This window comes from Saccostrea cucullata, unplaced genomic scaffold (assembly GCF_032062105.1).
Source record: "Saccostrea cucullata isolate Sc308-1 unplaced genomic scaffold, CSIRO_AGI_Scuc_v1 ctg1242, whole genome shotgun sequence".
NCBI lineage: Eukaryota > Metazoa > Mollusca > Bivalvia > Ostreida > Ostreidae > Saccostrea > Saccostrea cuccullata.
Genome location: NW_026925881.1, coordinates 65,457 through 84,095, shown reverse-complemented (window position 1 = coordinate 84,095; position 18,639 = coordinate 65,457). Strand labels below are relative to the sequence as shown.

Here is an 18,639-nt window from a genome sequence, read left to right as displayed (position 1 = left end):
AAAATATTTGGAGATAACAAACAGTATTCGAGCTTGTCACAGATTGTCGAGCGGATTTACTATTTCTTTTTACTTCACTAAATTTAAATATAACTCAAATGCTTTTTTAAAAGATAATTTACATATTTAATAACAATAAATGTACAAATTCAACAAAGTCTTTTGTTGCTTGTCCTATTGCGTCGTGCTGCCGCCTTCCACACTACTGGCCAGAGGAACTCTAAGGCCCAAGGGTTGTTTCCCTTTTACGCACCACTCCACTCGGAACGGGCTGACTCACTACAAGGCACTGGGTGGCCTTTCCACACCGTCTCTACGTAGACTTATACCATGGATAGATGGAACCTGCTCCAACATACATATACAAGTTTTATTGATAAGCGCTTGTGGCTTGACACAAATACATACTTCACTCATTATCAAACTTGTGGATAATGTACACGTCTTAGATAAGACTTATTACACAAACGAGTTGTTTAAACTATGCATACAACTCTTACACAAATGCAATATTGCGAATTGCTACTACACGGACAAACTTTCATGAAGGAAATTGTACACCATAGTTTAGAAATATTCAAATACGTGTTACTATACATAGATACAATTATAAACGAAACATACATGCTTAAAATGATGAGAAATGTGGTTACTGGATGTTTTAGGACAAATGTACGCAAAATGAAAATAATAAAGATAAAAAATTATAAACATAAATCTTACCTCAGAAAAGCTGGACCATAACATACAGGAAATACAGAGGAAGCCCTGCAAGCAATACTGGTACTCGGTGTAATTATAATTTCTTATTACAAAACATATCAGATATCTACATGAATGAGAGAGGGGTAAAAGCGTCCTCCTCTCTGGACTGCCGTGTCCAAACTATCTTGCACGGACTGGCGCGTTTAAAGATCCAGTGAATTGAGGTTCAGTAAAGGATATTTACAATGATAAACTGACTAAAACGAAGGGGTTCCACACGGGATATTTACATAATATTAAAATACTGTAACAAAATAATATTATGGGGATTTTAATGTGACAGTTACCTCCCTTTTCGGAGAAGTACGTAGTACTTTAAATACACATTAAAATGCACGAAAAGAACACTGGATTGATAAAACACTATTGATTGAAAACAACATACACTGTATTTACAAACGACTTAAGTAGTCAGCACCAACATTGTCTTTGCCCTTAATGGCCTGAATTCTGAATCTGTAAGGTTTTAGGCTAAGTGCCCACCTCATGAGTCTTGGGTTCGTTACCTTAGACTTGTTCAGATAAACAAGGGGACTGTGGTCCGTTTCTAACACGAACTCTTGCCCATACAGATAGTTTTGGAATTTTTGAATACCCCACACTATTGCTAGGCACTCTTTCTCAACTGTAGCATACTTGCACTCACTCTCTTTTAGCTTCCTACTAGCATATGTAATTAGTAGTTTTTGATCTAGTTCCCATTGTAAGAGGACTGCTCCCAGACCTCTATCTGAAGCATCTGTCTGTAATATGAATGTATCATTGATGTTGGGAAGTTTTAGAATAGGTCACTTTGTTAGTGAACTCTTCAACGTCTGAAACGCTAAATCATGAGACTCTTCCCAAAGAAGCTTAGTAGGAGAACCTTTTCTAATCAAATCAGTGAGAGGTGACGCAATCTGAGCAAAGTTTGGTACAAATTTACGGTAAAAACCGATTAGTCCAAGAAATGACCTTAATTGCTTTTTTGTAAGCGGGACAGGTGTATTACGTATTGCATCAACCTTGTCTAAGTCTGGTTTCAACTGCTCGTTACCGACCATAAATCCAAGACAGTCTATGTTTGAGTAAGCCAATGAACATTTACTAGGCTTGGCTGTCAAACCTGCCTGGCGTAATCGCTGAAAAAGCTCATTCAAAACAACAAAATGATGCTCTAATGACCTTGTGTAGACCAAAATATCGTCTATAAAATTGTCTTCATTCTCCATACCATGCAAGACCTTGCGCATCAACCTTGAGAAAGTGGCGGGAGCCGTTACCAACCCGAAGGGCATTACCCTAAACTGAAACAAACCTTTCCCCGTTTTGAAAGCTGTTTTTGGTTTTGATTCATCTGTTAGTTTCACCTGCCAATAACCTTTTGAGAGATCAATCTTTGAAAAGAATTTATGACCTGCAAGTTTGGAAAACATTTCGTCAGTGTCAGGCATTGGTTCAGAATCAAATATGGTTTGATTGTTCAACAGACGAAAATCTATGCAAAACCTATTTGTTCCATCTTTCTTTGGCACTATTACGATTGGTGAACAATATGGAGATTCGGAGGGTTCAATAATATTCATACTCAACATGTCCCTTACCTCCTTGTTGACTATCTCCTCCATAGTATATGGTATCTGACGACTTTTTACATGAATGGGTTTTGAACTTACCATCCTTATGTCGTGTTCAAGGACATTTGTAAGACCTTGCTTGTCTTGGAAAACATCATTGTACTGACCCAACAATTTCAACAACTTATCCCTGTTCTCTGTTGATAATGAAGGGTTTATGTTTACATTACTTCCACTAACCTTTGATTGAGGATACTCGTCTAGCTGGCCTTCTTGGTTTTCATCATCTACACAATCAACCACCGATGCGTTAACCAAACCAAGTACACCTGCATCACATGTCATTGAAACCTTGTCTGTAGTAGGTCTCTCAACATACCTCTTTAATAGATTCATGTGGAACGTTTTGGTCTTACCTTGAACATCCAACTGGTAATCTACTCTGTTTACCCTTTTAGTTACCACAAAAGGTCCTTTCCACTGAAGCAATAACTTATTGTTATCAGTTGGCAATAAAACTAATGCTCTCTCTCCTACCTTTAGACTTCTATGCCTTGTTTTCTTGTCATAGTGTTTCTTATACCTGGTAGATGACTTTTCTTAACTTTCCTTGGCTAAATCTGCCATAGACTGAAGTCTGTCTTTGAGATCCAGGACATATTGATAAGTAGTCTTCACATTGGGATCTGCAATATCCTTGGTCCATAACTCTTTCAAGATCGAAATTGGTCCACGAACTGATCGGCCATATACAAGCTCGAACGGAGAAAATCCAAGACTCTCCTGTGGAACTTCTCTATAGGCGAACAGAACTGCACTCAGGTACTTGTCCCAATATTTAGGTTTTTCAGAACAAAGTCGCTTCAACATTTGTTTCAGAGTTCCGTTGAAACGTTCTACCAACCCATTACAGCTCGGATGATATGGTGTCGAGGTCCATAGTCGAAGAGAAATAAGTCGACTCACCTCTGACATTAGAGAAGAAGTAAATTGGCTTCCCATATTTGTCAACATCTCACGGGGCACACCGATTCTCGAGAACATCTCCATCAGGGCCTCTGCAACTCTCTCTGTCTCGATGTTAGGCAAAGCAATAGCTTCTGGATAGCGAGTAGCATAATCCACCAGAGTCAAAATATAACGGTTACCTTTGTCCGTGGTTGGGTAAAGTGGTCCAACAAGATCAACGGCAACTCTTTGGAAGGGCTCATCTATGAGTGGCATTCGCTCCAATGGCACTTTCTGTACCTTACCTTTGTGAACTGTGCGTTGACATATGTCACACGACTGGCAATAACGCCGCACCTCACTATGCATCCCTGGCCAGAAGAATTCTGAGGTAACTCTTGCTAAGGTCCGCTGTGTCCCCAAGTGACCTGCTAACAAAGAGTCATGCGCTAGTTTCATTACCTGGTCCCGAAACTTTGCAGGAACAACCAACTGAGTATACACCTTGTCTTGTCCTCCAGTACGAATAGTGTATTGTCTAAACATAAGTTCATTTTTCTTAAACCGACTCACCTTACCATTTTTCTTCATTTGAGTCACGTGGTTCTCAACATATTCAGGTACCTTTTTCAGAGAAACATCCTGCTCTTGTGCATTTCTAATTTTCAATGGATCAAGATCCTTAGATATGATGGCTGGTACTTTAAGCTGAGCGTATGGTTTGCTCTTGTTACGTTTGTGTTGCCGGGTCTCAACAGCATTTACCTGCCAATCTGGATCTGGTTGAGTCGCTGGCTTGGCATCTGGGACATTACCAACTATCAGATCGTATACAGGATTCTCCATGCACCATACCTCATATTGTCCTTTCAGGAAGGGAGTGTTAATGGAAACCTCTGCGATCGGAACAGTTATTTTGGAGCCATCTGCTAGAACACAAGTCTGTTTCTTACCTTGTACTAGGTCTTCATCTTGTATTTTGCTCCTCCTTATTACAATACCACTGCAGCCAGTATCTCTCAAGACTGTCACTGGTACATTGTTAACATAACCTGCAGATATCGGCATACTAGAAGCTAAGTTACTTTGGCAAGACGAAAATGACGTAGTTGTTGGAAAGGAAGATGCAGTGGATTCTACAACAGAGTCTGAAGGCATTGTGCTAACAAAACATACCTTTTGCTCAGAAGATACAACATCCTGTACAGCATGTGACACATTGTTTAACGTTGTTTTGGACCTACACTCTGATGCAATATGTCCAACTTTGTGACATTTAAAACACTTACGTTCTGACTTAGGTATGAATCTTTTCTTATCAAAAGACGAACTCTTGTTCTCACCAGCATCTACTTTCTTTACCTGATCGACCTTTTTTGACAAAGAAATTTTACCCTTACCTACAGCTTGTAGCGCACTTAAGTCGCGGGCATCTTTGTACTGGTCAGCTAAGTTTGCCATATTCATTAGACTGTCGGGTATTCTTTCCTTTAAAAACAATCTTAAATCTTGACTACATACATGCAGAAATTGATCTCGCAACATACGATCATACAAACCTTGATATGTTTTGGGTGCCTTTGCCATTTCAACCCACCTTTCAAAGAAACTACTCAATCGGACAGCAAATTGAGAAAAGGTTTCACACTGATCTGGCCTACATGATCTAAACTTCTTTTTAAAACCATCATCGGTCAATTCAAACCGTTTCAATAAAGCTGTCTTAAGAGTATTGTAATCAAGGGCATGAGTTTTTGGCATTAACGCATACACCTCTAAAGCCTTCCCCTTTAATAATGCACTAAGATTTATAGCCCAGTTTGAATGATCCCAGTGCTGAGCCTCAGCATATCGTTCAAACCTAAGGAGAAAACTATCCATCTCATCATGAGAATCATCAAAGAAAGGGAGTTTGGGGGTTTTGGGCAAAACATGACCAACTGTAAACTTTGACTCGTCTGAGAAAATAGGCTTTTGTTCTAGTTTCATTTTCTCAATGTCATTTTTCATTTTCTCTCTCTCTAACTCAAAACTTAGTCTCTCTTTTTCAACCTCAGTCTGAGAATTTATCTTTATCTTATCTAACTCTCTCTGTGCTTGTCTCTCATCTGTCCGTAAAGCTTGTTGTTCTTTAATAAAATTTGTGAGATCTTCATCTTTAAGACCTAAACTCTCCCCAAATAATTTCAACTCGTTTAAATCATCAGAATTGACTAGCACATGTGACGGAACAGATTTTGATTCGAACCTCACTTCACCTCTAACTACCTTAAAACCAGCAAAAACTAATATGCACTTTCTAACCGCATTGCGATATTCTTTACATCCAGCTACGCGACTTGCATCATTGCTTACTCTGTCTTTACCAGAATGGTCCAACTCCTGTTAGCACTTTTCCGAGGTCCCAAACAACCAGAATCCGGCTGATTCTCTACAACATAGAACAAACACAACAGAAAATGGGAAAATACAAAATAAAACAGCATGTAGAAAACATTGACCAAGCAGAGAAAATTTTTTCAACAAGAAGAGAAAAATGTCAGTTTTTTTTAAACTTTACAAAATTATACAAAATATTTTTGAAAACTTTGGATGGTTGTTACATAAAACAAAAATTAATGTTCTGAGGGAATCTTATCCCACTTCTGACACCAATTTGTCACAGATTGTCGAGCGGATTTACTATTTCTTTTTTCTTCACTAAATTTAAATATAACTCAAATGCTTTTTTAAAAGATAATTTACATATTTAATAACAATAAATGTACAAATTCAACAAAGTCCTTTGTTGCTTGTCCTATTGCGTCGTGCTGCCGCCTTCCACACTACTGGCCAGAGGAACTCTAAGGCCCAAGGGTTGTGTCCCTTTTACGCACCACTCCACTCGGAACGGGCTGACTCACTACAAGGCACTGGGTGGCCTTTCCACACCGTCTCTACGTAGACTTATACCATGGATAGATGGAACCTGCTTCAACATACATATACAAGTTTTATTGATAAGCGCTTGTGGCTTGACACAAATACATACTTCACTCATTATCAAACTTGTGGATAATGTACACGTCTTAGATAAGACTTATTACACAAACGAGTTGTTTAAACTATGCATACAAATGCAATATTGCGAATTGCTACTACACGGACAAACTTTCATGAAGGAAATTGTACACCATAGTTTAGAAATATTCAAATACGTGTTACTATACATAGATACAATTATAAACGAAACATACATGCTTAAAATGATGAGAAATGTGGTTACTGGGTGTTTTAGGACAAATGTACGCAAAATGAAAATAATAAAGATAAAAAATTATAAACATAAACCTTACCTCAGAAAAGCTGGACCATAACATACAGGAAATACAGAGGAAGCCCTGCAAGCAATACTGGTACTCGGTGTAATTATAATTTCTTATTACAAAACATATCAGATATCTACATGAATGAGAGAGGGGTAAAAGCGTCCTCCTCTCTGGACTGCCGTGTCCAAACTATCTTGCACGGACTGGCGGGTTTAAAGGTCCAGTGAATTGAGGTTCAGTAAAGGATATTTACAATGATAAACTGACTAAAACGAAGGGGTTCCACACGGGATATTTACATAATATTAAAATACTGTAACAAAATAATATTATGGGGATTTTAATGTGACAGAGCTCAATTACAAAATAAGAGAAAAAAAAATTACGGACTTACAAAACATCCATGGGATCAGGTGCCATGGACGAGTGAGCATCTCCTGCACATTGGTCATATTCGTCTTGTGCTCTTTAAGTTGTCTTGTCATGAAAAATTTAGTTTGCAGATATCGAGCTTGAAAAATGAATGCACTTTAAGGTTGAAGATTTAGGCCAAGTTGTCAAAAGGTTGCTGTTACATATGAAAATGTTGCTTTCATTAACTCTATCATTCGCACATAAATTGGTCATGCTTAATAATTTAATTTTGTTTGTATTGTAGCCTCTCATTGGTTGATTTCCAAAAAGGCACGCAAATTCTTCTGTATAATCTGGTTTGGTATGGAGACACACCCCCTTGACAACCAGCTGAATCATTTTTATTAATGCATTCCCCTTATTTCCATTCCTCGGAATTCATTGGAAATTTCAGATTTCATAAATGTACCCTTAACTTCAAACAGTAGCTAGATCTTACCTCATGTAAACAAACATCATGGCTGCGAGGTCTATATATCAGTTATTACCTCCCCCAGCATCCCATCACTTCCCTTACTACGCTTGTATTACAAAGCGGCTAATTTGACCCATAAAAAGAAGCCTAATTTTGCGGCCGTAGTTGTTTTCTTTTTAAATTTAATTTATTTGAAATGACTCTAATTCTTGGCCAATTATCGAGTGTAGCCTGGTCTGGGTTAGTTTACGCTTTTTTAAAGCGATAACTGACCCAAATCAGGTTATACATGTACTCAGTAGTTTGCCCAAGAAGTAGAATCACTACTTAAATGTGGAAATCTTATATGTTTAAAAATAATAATGCTAAACAGATCTGTAGTAAGGTTTATCATTAGTATTATTTTTGTCATAAAAATAATCTTATGTGCTTACCATACCTACATTTAAAAAAATACATAGGCTTCGGAACATGTGGGCAAGGTTGAGGGAGGGAGTGTATGGGGTCATATAATGTGCAGATGGTAAAAATATGAAATTCTGTTTAGGTGACGGTTTGCTCAAGGTTATAATTATAATTTAAAGGTTATTATTCAATTGATTTTTCATCGTTGTGAAATCGTATTTCTATATAGTATTTGTCAATTCTTTCAAACTTTTTTTCTGTTTTACTTTTTGCAATTTTTTTTCGATATTGCATACATGTACTGTACCAGATGTAAACATATACTCAAGCATTTTACATACCGAAATTGAAAATGTCATCTTAGCATTGTCTTACTATGTATTACTTTTTTTTTAAAATGTAACAAAGTAACTAAATACATGTGGAAAATGTAATATAAAGTACCAACCGAACAAAACACACATGTTAAACCTGAGTGAACACGAAGCGGACTCAGGGTTCGCTACGGGTTTGTATCGGGTTCGCTTTCAGAAATTTGGGTTCGCTCTTGGTGCGCTTTGGGTGCACTCCGCGTTCGCTCGGGGTCAGCTTTGGGTCCGCTAGAGCTAACCCGGTGGTAGCTTTCTGGGACCGCTCTACGCACTGATGCGTGAAGCGGACCCTGCTTTAATATCGCCGCCAGTTAACCCCGCCCCTTGTATATTCCAATACAGTGATGGAATTGTGGATCGATCATTGGTGTTTATGCGACGATCGATACATGTACACTGTACATGTAAACAGTGACATAATGGAGATCATTGATAAATTTTCCAAAATTCAACTGTACAATTCGACGTAGAATTACATGTATAATTGATTTCCATGATTTCTCCGATCTCAAAATTCCCGTTCCGAGAATTTCAAAGTTACTTATCAGGGTTTATTACTGTAAAATCACATATTTTCGTGGGGTCAAATTTTCCTGGTTTGAGGAAAAAATCTTGGTTCGTGGGGATTTTATTTATTAAACCCCAACGAAAATTAGTGATTTCACAGTATGCATTTATTGTTCTAAATGAAAACAAAAACAGAAGAGGTAGAAACAGGTGTTGAACTTATGTATCGAATGGTGTACGAGTGAAACTGACGAAAGCATCTTAACAAAATACCTATCAAATTCATCTGTTATATAGTTTAAATTCATTTTTGTTGTTTTTTTTTAAGTTTTGCTCAATCGTAGTATACCTGTTTGCCGAACACGTGTATTATGATATCGCATTGATAAATTACATGTTACCTTTTGTTTACGTGATATATTCAGATTTCATTTATAATAGTTACACATTAAAAGTCTGTAATAAATATTTACTGGATATTTAAAATAAATAAATAAAGAAAATTATATCAGATCTTTTACACGCTCAGAATTATAGAGTGAATATGATTTTAATCAGAATGAAAAAAGATAAAATTAACAATAATTGTTTTCCCGGCCCGATAAGAATATATTATTATATCTCCCCACTTCACAAACACACATTAATAAAAAAAATAAATATAAATAAAAATTATATTTAAAAATATTTCAAAATATTTAATTATAAATAAATGCAGGAAACACCAAGACCAAGAGAGAGAGAGAGAGAGAGTATAACTGTAAGTCGTCCTCCCAATCCTGTAGGTTTATAGAAAACTATTCGAGTACAGGATTTGGAGGACAACTCATAGAACTTTAAGTAAAAGTCATCAGGCTTTATTATTAAAATCAATCAGTCGTTTGCTACAAAACTAGTATAAAAATAAAATTGTAAAGCTGAGTGTAGGAAATGAGGATAGTTCCAGGGCTTATGCTTGTTTTTCGAGATTTTTGTTAAAATTGATTTTTGCATTGAGTTTAACAAATAATATACACGTACTAAGCATACTGAACTTTAGTTCAACAACAATAAAAAAGTATTTTATATATAAAAATTATATACAAAATATGCAATACTAAAACATAATCAATTAATTATACTTAATTAATGCTAAACCTGTAATGAAACGAACATAAATTGCTATCAGATAACCTACAATTGAAAAGATGCAAAATGGCTGTTAAACTCATGTGATGCAGGTTTAAAACCCTTGAAAATCAAGAGAAAAAAGTCTGATGTCTAAGATAACGGAATATCGCATGTTGATTCATGACACTTTCTCTAAATACTGAGTCTTTATCATATGCTGCACCTGCTATCAAGATCAAATGTCAAGAAAACAATTTATCCTAGACTGACTGTACATCATGAAACGCAGCATAGGAGATAAATATGAAATTGTATTAAATGCGGAAGTTTTTCCCCTCTATATGACTACACTCTTTTTTCCCGATATGGAGTCCAAAATATTTAATTTATTCTTTATAACATGTGAACTTGTTGATAATGCTGAACAATACGGTAAGTTATTTTAAACAAACAGTTATCTATATAATAATGTCAGCATCTCAACTGACCAAAATTTAAGACTTAAATGTAAGAGGTACATGTATTAAAAAATTCGTTTCATGATGAAATATTTTCTAAAAAATTTAAAGTAATGCTGATATGAATTTTCAAAAAGATATGAAATCAGAATAATTTGCTTTAGATTCTAAGTAATTCATTTGGAGCAGGCAGTTATATGTTTTTTTCCCATAGATATATAACATCTTTAAAGCACTTGATAGACAGAAATGCAGGTCATTTTGGGTTAAAATATAGGATAATTCACTTTTGTTCCTTCATAGCCTATCTTGCATCAAACGAGTTGATGAGCATAGGTACATGAACGATAAAACACTTTTTAAAAGAATAGGTTTGTTATTTTTAAATTATATATTCACTGACTTGATAATATTTGCATAGTATCTGAAAGGATGTTCATATCTTTGTGCTAAATATATGTCACAAATATACGTCAATCAGATTTTTTTTTCTGCACAGACATAATCTTTTTTAATACCCCCCCCCCCCCCCCCCCCCCCCCCCCCATTGATTTATAAAAATGTAGTTCAAACTTTATCAGTAGCCAGAATGGACTCTGTATTAATGAAATGTCACAAATTGTAAATTTCTTCTCTTTGTATTTCTTTTCGTAAGTAAAAGAAAAATATGAACTTTCTTAACACACTTTAGGTGTCGGAATCTTTAAAGAGTTAGAAAATGGTTTGGAGCCAATCAAATTGATTTTTATATAATGTTTACAATTTTTATCAGAAAATCTTTCAAGTAGGAAAACTGTTACGGTCAGTACTAGATACAACGATGGATACTTTTCACCAAGTAAAGCCGTTGACGAAGACAGGAGTACATACCTACTGGACTGTTCACTGACAGCGTCCGATCAAGAGGAGGCGTGGTTAACAGTAGATCTCGGGGAAAAGAAAAATATAGCATCAATAACAATCTTACATGGGGGTTGTAAGCATTAAGATATATAACGTTATGTTACTTTCATGGCATATATATTACATAATACAATGATCGATGCTACATGAATATTTGTTGTTCATTAAATTGCAAGCTTTGCATCAATGTCATTGAAAGATTCATTCAGAGTGGGAATAAATCTAGGATGATTAATGGTTCATGCTTTTTCATATTAGAAATAGCAAAGTTTGCCATTTTTTGTTCAATTTTGTTTTAAAAAGCTCTACTTTACTTTGGAATCTTTTATATTAAAGTCTTAAAATTAACGTCTGTCACTTGCAGTTGGTCTCAATGCATCAGCAATAAGATCGGCTGAGTCAGGTCTCTTTCCTACTTTAAATGGACAAGTTTTTGTTGCCAATCAATTAAGAAGGATATGTACGAGTAGATTTGATGAAAAGGATGCACAGGTCGTTTGCTTGGCTTGGGGATTTCTACCGTAAGGATAAATATTCAATAGATTTTTATTAGATTTGAATGTTTATCCTGATGATGATAATTAAGAGAAATATATTTTTTAGCATGTACTTGTACATTTCTTTTTATTCATATTCCAAATATTAATTTTATTTCACACAAATTACCACAATTTCTTTAATTTGTACCAGACTTTAGATGCATAAGAAATCTTCCTGGAAAGAGTATTCTAAAAAACAAAATTTTCAAATAAATCAATTTTGCTAAATAGTCGAAAATAGCATAATGCGAGGAAAAGGGATAAATATAAGACGATCTGAATCCTATAGATTGATATTCATTAAAGTTAATATCCATGTCATTATATGAAATTTGATCTAATTTAATTGATCAGTTTTGGAAAGAGCCTTAATCAAAAAAATGAAAAGGACTTGCCGATTCAAATTAAGGCATAGGGTATGGAAATGAAAAAACCCAATAAAACTCAATCATAAAAAAAGCCAAACTAATTTAGAAACAAAAAACCAAACATAGGCACATTGTACATGTATTATTTGTTTTTAAACTACGTAAATAAAAGTCCCCAATCCTTGTATTAGGCATACAACTTTACATGTAAATTAAATGAGAATATTTATCTCTTATTGTTTTTAACATTTAGTTTCAATAACAGATAAAAGATAAATTTCCCCCAAATATGTATAGTTATTGAAGTACAGTGTACGTATTCCAATTAAGATATTGTTCAGCACTTACATTTATCTTCTTTCTTTTTTCTTTATATATTACTTTATGAAGAATGAACTATTTTTTGATCTTTTTTAGAGATAATCCAATTTATAACATAGCTAGAGATTCCTCATCGGCTCCATTTTACAACATCTTGAACTGTGCAAGCAATGAAGTTAACATAAATACATGTACAAAGGGATCACCTGACTGTCCATCAGGATCAGCTGTAGCTTTAACATGTCAAAGTAAGGTTGTTTGAGTAACGGTTGAAAAAATATTTTTATTATAGGTATTGTCTTTTAAATTTCATTTTTTTTTTACCTCTGCAATGATATGTGGGCATATATTTCTCTAATCTTATCATCTAAATATGTGGCGTGGCCAAAACTTTTCTTAAGACAAATCATCATAAGATGTTGGTTTATATTTTTTTTTTTATTGTAGAGCACTAAATATTTTTTATCCTATCATATGAATACGTGTAGTAGATAAGATCTTTCTGTAGACAAATCACCATAAGACATTATTATTCATATTTCTTTAATTTTTCTCCAGAAGGCAGCACACTCTCTGGATTCTCTGTGTATGTATCAGATACAGAAGACTGGAGGTCAGGAACTCTCTGTTATCAATATGACGTCACACAAATACCACAGAATAACATCAATTTGGATTGTGTCACTTCTGGTCGCTATGTCACTGTTTACAATACAAGAAATATAACAATATACCCAAATGTATCCGAATTTTCATACATTAATATATGTGAAATCGAAGTTAAAGGTAACGTTTTTCCTTTCTTTCCTTATCGGATAAACAAGTAAAATTCCACAATTTAAAGAAATAACGCACTTTTAAAAATTATCTTTGCATAATGACCTGATAAAATTATCTCTTATCCCCATGTTTTGATTTTATTTTTTAAACATATTTAAAGAACATAAGCTACTGTACAAAGGATTTCAATCTTTCATTGCTTGTTTGTTTGTTTAACGCATTCCATACATTTAAAATACATGGTTACTGTTTTTAGAGAATTTCGTATTTGAGATGTTTTTTGAAACATAATACTAGAGAATGATGTTTGGACATTTACCATGTATTATTTTCCATTGTCTTAGCCAAGAAAGTAAAGAGACGTCCCCTGTTATATTGTGCTGTAATTTATGGCATGTTTTTTTTAAAGTAATAAATAAAAAAAACGTAACTCTAAAAATTAAATGCTAAGAGAAAAATCTATTACAGTTTGTGCAGAGACATATTGTGGTCTATACCGTTATTTAAACTTAACTTGAAACCAACACTGCATTGCTCTTCAATGTAACCAACAACAGGCATCGCTAAATGTGTCCTGATTACATGGATGGACCATTTTGTGAAATTGTTCTCATAAAAATAACACTGATATTAGGTTCAAATTCTAAATTTGCTGATTATTGATTCACTTAATATTTTTTCCAAAGGTACCTATTTCTAGCACATTTCCTTTGCACTTCAATATTTTCTCACTCTTAGACAAATATTCATGCAGTTTTTTATCGAATAATGTGTTAACTTAAATTACATCATATAAAATAAAATCAATACGTACACATTAAAATATATTAAACGATATTTGGCGCTTTCTTTGATCTTAGTGACATGAAAATACTAACATTCACATATATTATTTTTCTCTTTTTCACTGGGTAAACAAATTAACTTTACTTATCAGGAAAAAAATTAAGAAAGAAATTTGTAACACTAATTGTTATACCTTTTTATGTTCTCATAAATAGATACTTGATACTTATGACCCCATTTCTGGTATTAAATCAATTTAATGAATAAAACATCGTTCAATAAATAAATAAATGATTTTTATTTTTTTTCTATCTCGAATATTTGAAAATGTGGTAAGGAACCATCAAAAACTATCTATTATTGCTGCACACGTTGAATTGTTTAAATTGGGTAGAAAGCTACTTCATGTAATTGTGTAAGGTTAAATCATTTCTAAGGCGAAAACGTATGCTTAACCTCTTCAACTGTATCATACATTAGTTACTGCGCATTTACAATAAAATTTGTAATTATCTACAGTTACATGTTAGCTGTAAATTTCCATCTGTTCTTTAAGGACACAAAAAAATATAATACATATCCAAGCTTTAAGTAGGCTTATAGCGATGGAATAGGTTTTTTCAAACATTTATTTAACATATATGTATATGTATGTACTACTCTTTTTAGTATGTGATCAACGTTTCTATGGACGACAATGTAATATGACATGCAGTGGATACTGCAGGGGAAGACTTTGTGATCCTACAACAGGCCAATGTAATGGATGTGTTGATGGCAGATCTGGATTTTTCTGCGAAACAGAAGTTGCGGTTCCGGTTGATAATTCTGGTGCAAGTACAGGTATAATTATGTGATAAATTGTAAATCCAAGGTGATTGAAATTTATTTTGTGGAAAGAGTTTCATTATACGGGTTATAAGCGTTATTTACAGTTAATATACTAGCTGTCATATAATGAAATTTTTTGTACAGACGGGAACACCTGGACAACAGCGCCTCTGATCGCTGTTTCATTGTTATCTGTGTCTGTGATATTGTTGATAGCAGTATTGTTTGTTGTATTTCTAAGGAAAAAAACGCCAGTCCTCTAAAGATATCAAAAATAATTCTGATTACGAACTAGCCATAACAACAAAAGACAACAACAAATATACTGGTATCCACGCGGCTATATCACCAGAATATAGAGAGGTCGAAACGTCTCATTATACAGAGATAGGACACTTAGAAATCAAAACTAGAATGGAGTACATGAATCTTGATAAACTATAAAGTAATTGAACGAGATTATCCTGAAAGGACTATATGAAGTAAAATTTGCCTTGTATATATTTTTCTTTTTGCTTTTGAAAAGAGTGCTTGACCAAGACAATTATTCCTGATTATTCACAAGAGATGTGACAAATCTTCTGTTTTGTATTGTTAAGACTGCAACAGATATATATGATGTTTTGCAAAGGTAATTATTTTATTTGAAAATAAACTAGACTCTAAATGTGTTAGCCTTCAAATATAATCCTCATATAATATACAAAAACGTAATGGCCTTATCTTGTTACGTCTAGATAATCTCACATGTCATAACAAGTATTTCTTTTAAAAAATGAATTGGCTTCTAGAATGGTGAAGAAGTCGTCAGAATGAGAGTCAAATAAGTGATATATACCATAGATATCCGATACTTTATGCTACTTTATCATGATAAAACTGGAATATATAAGTAATATAAGTAATAAATTGTTCTCTTGAAGCTCTTTTTATTGCACGTGTCATCTTTTTCAAAATAAAGGGTTCTTGTATTGACCATAGAATTTTAAAAGAGATGATGACTTTAAAAGAGACAGCGGGCATTCTATTTTCGTTAACTTGTTTGCAATAACTTACCTCGTTTGAGAAATCATTAAACCTTCATAAACCGTAACATTCTTAGATACTTCGTATACTTGTGATAGAGATTTTTTTTAATTTAAAAAAAATTATCTTTTAATTAAAAACAATATCTTTTTTAAATAATGGCTGCCGTTCAATCGAAAAAGTGATGTTTACTTTGATTTCATCTTGCCAACAATAGAATGTTATAAATAAATTGCAGCTTTACATCGCTTTGTTGTAATAAAAGAAAGAAGTTGGACATATACAAAGAAAAAAAATTACATATTCGTGCCTAAGTCGGCATTTTCCACATTTTGAGTAGCCGTGCCATAATAGGCAGTGGCACTACACACAAATTTTGAACTTATACGAATAAATTCCTTCAATTCATTTTCATCTGTTAAAGACGCTGGTTCGAGCCCTCCCAGCAACGATGCATATAACAAATCATCACTCAGCTGGGAGAGCTCTACGTACAAATGTACGTTAAAATTATCTACTATGTCGTCAAAAAAAGCATTTCTGATATGGATAGTGACTGGACACCACAGCACAGCATGCTGGAATGGATTACTATACACATCTTTACATAAAGGTTTTAACAACAGAGGATGGCGGAATGGTCCAGAGCTTGGCGAGAAATTTTATGTATGGAACATCATCGAATGAAAAGTTGAATTTCCAAATTTTGATAGGTTCAACGCTGTTATGAAGTGTTCTGAACATTCCGAAGTCTGGGTCTGCTTCCATGCGGATTTTCAAAGCCTCAGTCTGGAAGTGATGAATTGCCTTCTTGACAATAACTTTCCACTTTACTTTCTTGGGAAAAGTTCCATTTTCAGTAAACTGCTGAAGGTACTGTATTAAATTGTATTTCATCAATATTTCCAACAAATCCTTCAGAAAACCAGAGAAGTATTTCTTGTTGTTCTGTAAGACGTCATATAATCTTGTCAGGAAGATATTTTTTGTTAGTGTATTGACGTCTAGCTCACAAAGTTTCCCAAAGAATAATAGTTTTCGCTTGTCTATTTCTGATATAAGGGGTGTATCCCAAGCATACTTTCGCACATATCTGATCTTATAGAAATCTTAAGATCCTGTATATCTTTGATCACAAAATGCTGGAATTTATTTAGGAGATATAAATCCGCTTGTTTTAAATCGTTCCACAGTTCACATCCATATAAAACAGTAGGTAACACAGGTTCCTGTAAAGACTAACATGAGTTAACGGGTTAGTGCTACTTGAAAGATCATTACGTATCGCAAAGTATGCTTTTCTGCCCTTGTTGCAGCTATTACATGTAGTTGTCCGGACACTGGATTTAAATTGACAATGTTGAATGATTCCTAAATGTGTATAGGTGTCACTTGAAGGAATGTTTTCATCACCTAATTTCCAAATTTGCTGTGCTGTGGGTTTGCCTTTACCAAAAACAACAATACATAATTTTGTTCATTAAATGAGAAGCGCCATAAACAAGAATACTTATATGCCATGTTCAACACTTTTTGTAATCCATTCGGACTTAAACTCAAGCAAGCTATATCGTCAGCTAAGGCTGGGTTTGTGGATGTAACATTTTATACACCGAACTTTTTGTTTACACACTATAATGAATTTAATAAATCATTAATAAACACACAATGTAAAAAACCAGACAGTACACCCCCTTGTCTTACGCCCTGTTTTATTTCGAACCATTGGGAGCTTTGACCATCAACAGCTACTAAGCTTTCAGTGTCACAATGACAGTCGTCTATAATTTCTCATACTTTACCCTTCAAACCTAATTCTCGTAAATTTACCATAAGACCTTTTCTCCAAGCTGTATCGTATGCTTTTTTAAATCTAAAAATGCAGCGAATACTGTGCTGCCATGATCATTGAAACGTCTAATTGTTTCTTGTAGATTAAAACCTGCCTTAATGCAACTCAGACCCTTTTGAAACCCTAGCTTGTTGTTGGGGGTTTGGAAATTTGATTTTACTGAGACTACTTTCTGATTTTCTATTGTGTAATATCTTTTCAAATAGTTTTAACAAACACGATAGTAGGGACACCGGCCGGTAGCTATCCGGAGAGTTTTTTGTCTTGTTGTTCCCCTTGTAAATAGGTACTACTATGCCTCTTTTCCATTCCTTAGGAATCTGTCCAACCTTCATGATACCATTAAAGAGCTTGCAGAGTTGATGCATAACTGCAGCACCGCCATATTTTAAATGTTCAGCTTCAATTCCGTCAGCCCCCAGCGCTTTGCGCAATTTGATGGTATGGGTAGCTTGAGATACTTCTGATTCCGAGATTTCAAATTCGAGACGTGCATCATTTTCATTAAAACATTTGATATTCTCATATACTGTATCAACTTGTTTTTTTTTTTGTGTTCATCTTCGTATTGACTATCACAACTCGGAGTGTAAATGTCACGGTAATATTCTGCAAAAGCATCAGCAACCGATTCTGGGGTAGTTGCAGTTATTCCTTTGTATGTTATCTCTGGATATATTTTTTCACGCCGGGGCTATTGTCTGCTCATTAGTTTCCAAAATAGCCGAGCATCGCACCCGGCTGCTTGATCAATATCAGTATAGGTGTTTTTGATGTACTGTTCAAAGGCGAATGTCTGGCATTTCCGAAAATTTCTTTTTGCACGTTTATAATTAAAATAAGACTGGTAATGCATCCCACACTGTCTTCCTTCCGCAATCCAAGTGCTTCTCATCCTCCTTTCCTTTCCTTAGTCCAGTATGGTTTAATTCAGATATAGGAAGGACATTATTTGCACTTGAAATTAAACATTCAA

General features: G+C 34.4%; 2 protein-coding genes across 2 annotated transcripts in view; one reads left to right on the top strand and one right to left on the bottom strand.

Moving 5' to 3' along the window:
* Positions 1 to 40: 40 nt before the first annotated feature.
* On the bottom strand, positions 41 to 5,559 carry LOC134269936 (uncharacterized). Its single transcript, XM_062752111.1, has 2 exons — positions 724 to 5,559; positions 41 to 345 (listed from the first exon to the last, which is right to left on the bottom strand). The coding sequence occupies exon 1, from the start codon at positions 5,277 to 5,279 to the stop codon at positions 2,922 to 2,924; it is 2,358 nt and encodes a 785-aa protein (XP_062608095.1). The 5' UTR covers positions 5,280 to 5,559; the 3' UTR covers positions 41 to 345; positions 724 to 2,921.
* A 4,605-nt stretch (positions 5,560 to 10,164) lies between these two features.
* LOC134269933 (delta and Notch-like epidermal growth factor-related receptor) overlaps positions 10,165 to 18,639 on the top strand; it is a 28,287-nt gene continuing 19,812 nt past the window's right edge. Inside the window, exons 1-5 of the mRNA XM_062752109.1 lie at positions 10,165 to 10,231; positions 11,030 to 11,233; positions 11,525 to 11,681; positions 12,485 to 12,636; positions 12,947 to 13,174. Of these exons, the coding sequence (XP_062608093.1) occupies positions 10,165 to 10,231; positions 11,030 to 11,233; positions 11,525 to 11,681; positions 12,485 to 12,636; positions 12,947 to 13,174 (808 nt within the window). The remainder of the gene's footprint in view (positions 10,232 to 11,029; positions 11,234 to 11,524; positions 11,682 to 12,484; positions 12,637 to 12,946; positions 13,175 to 18,639) is intronic.

Coding starts and splice junctions, on each gene's coding strand:
- LOC134269936 (XM_062752111.1), bottom strand. CDS start 5,279: ATGAAAAATGACATTGAGAAAATGAAACTAGAACAAAAGCCTATTTTC.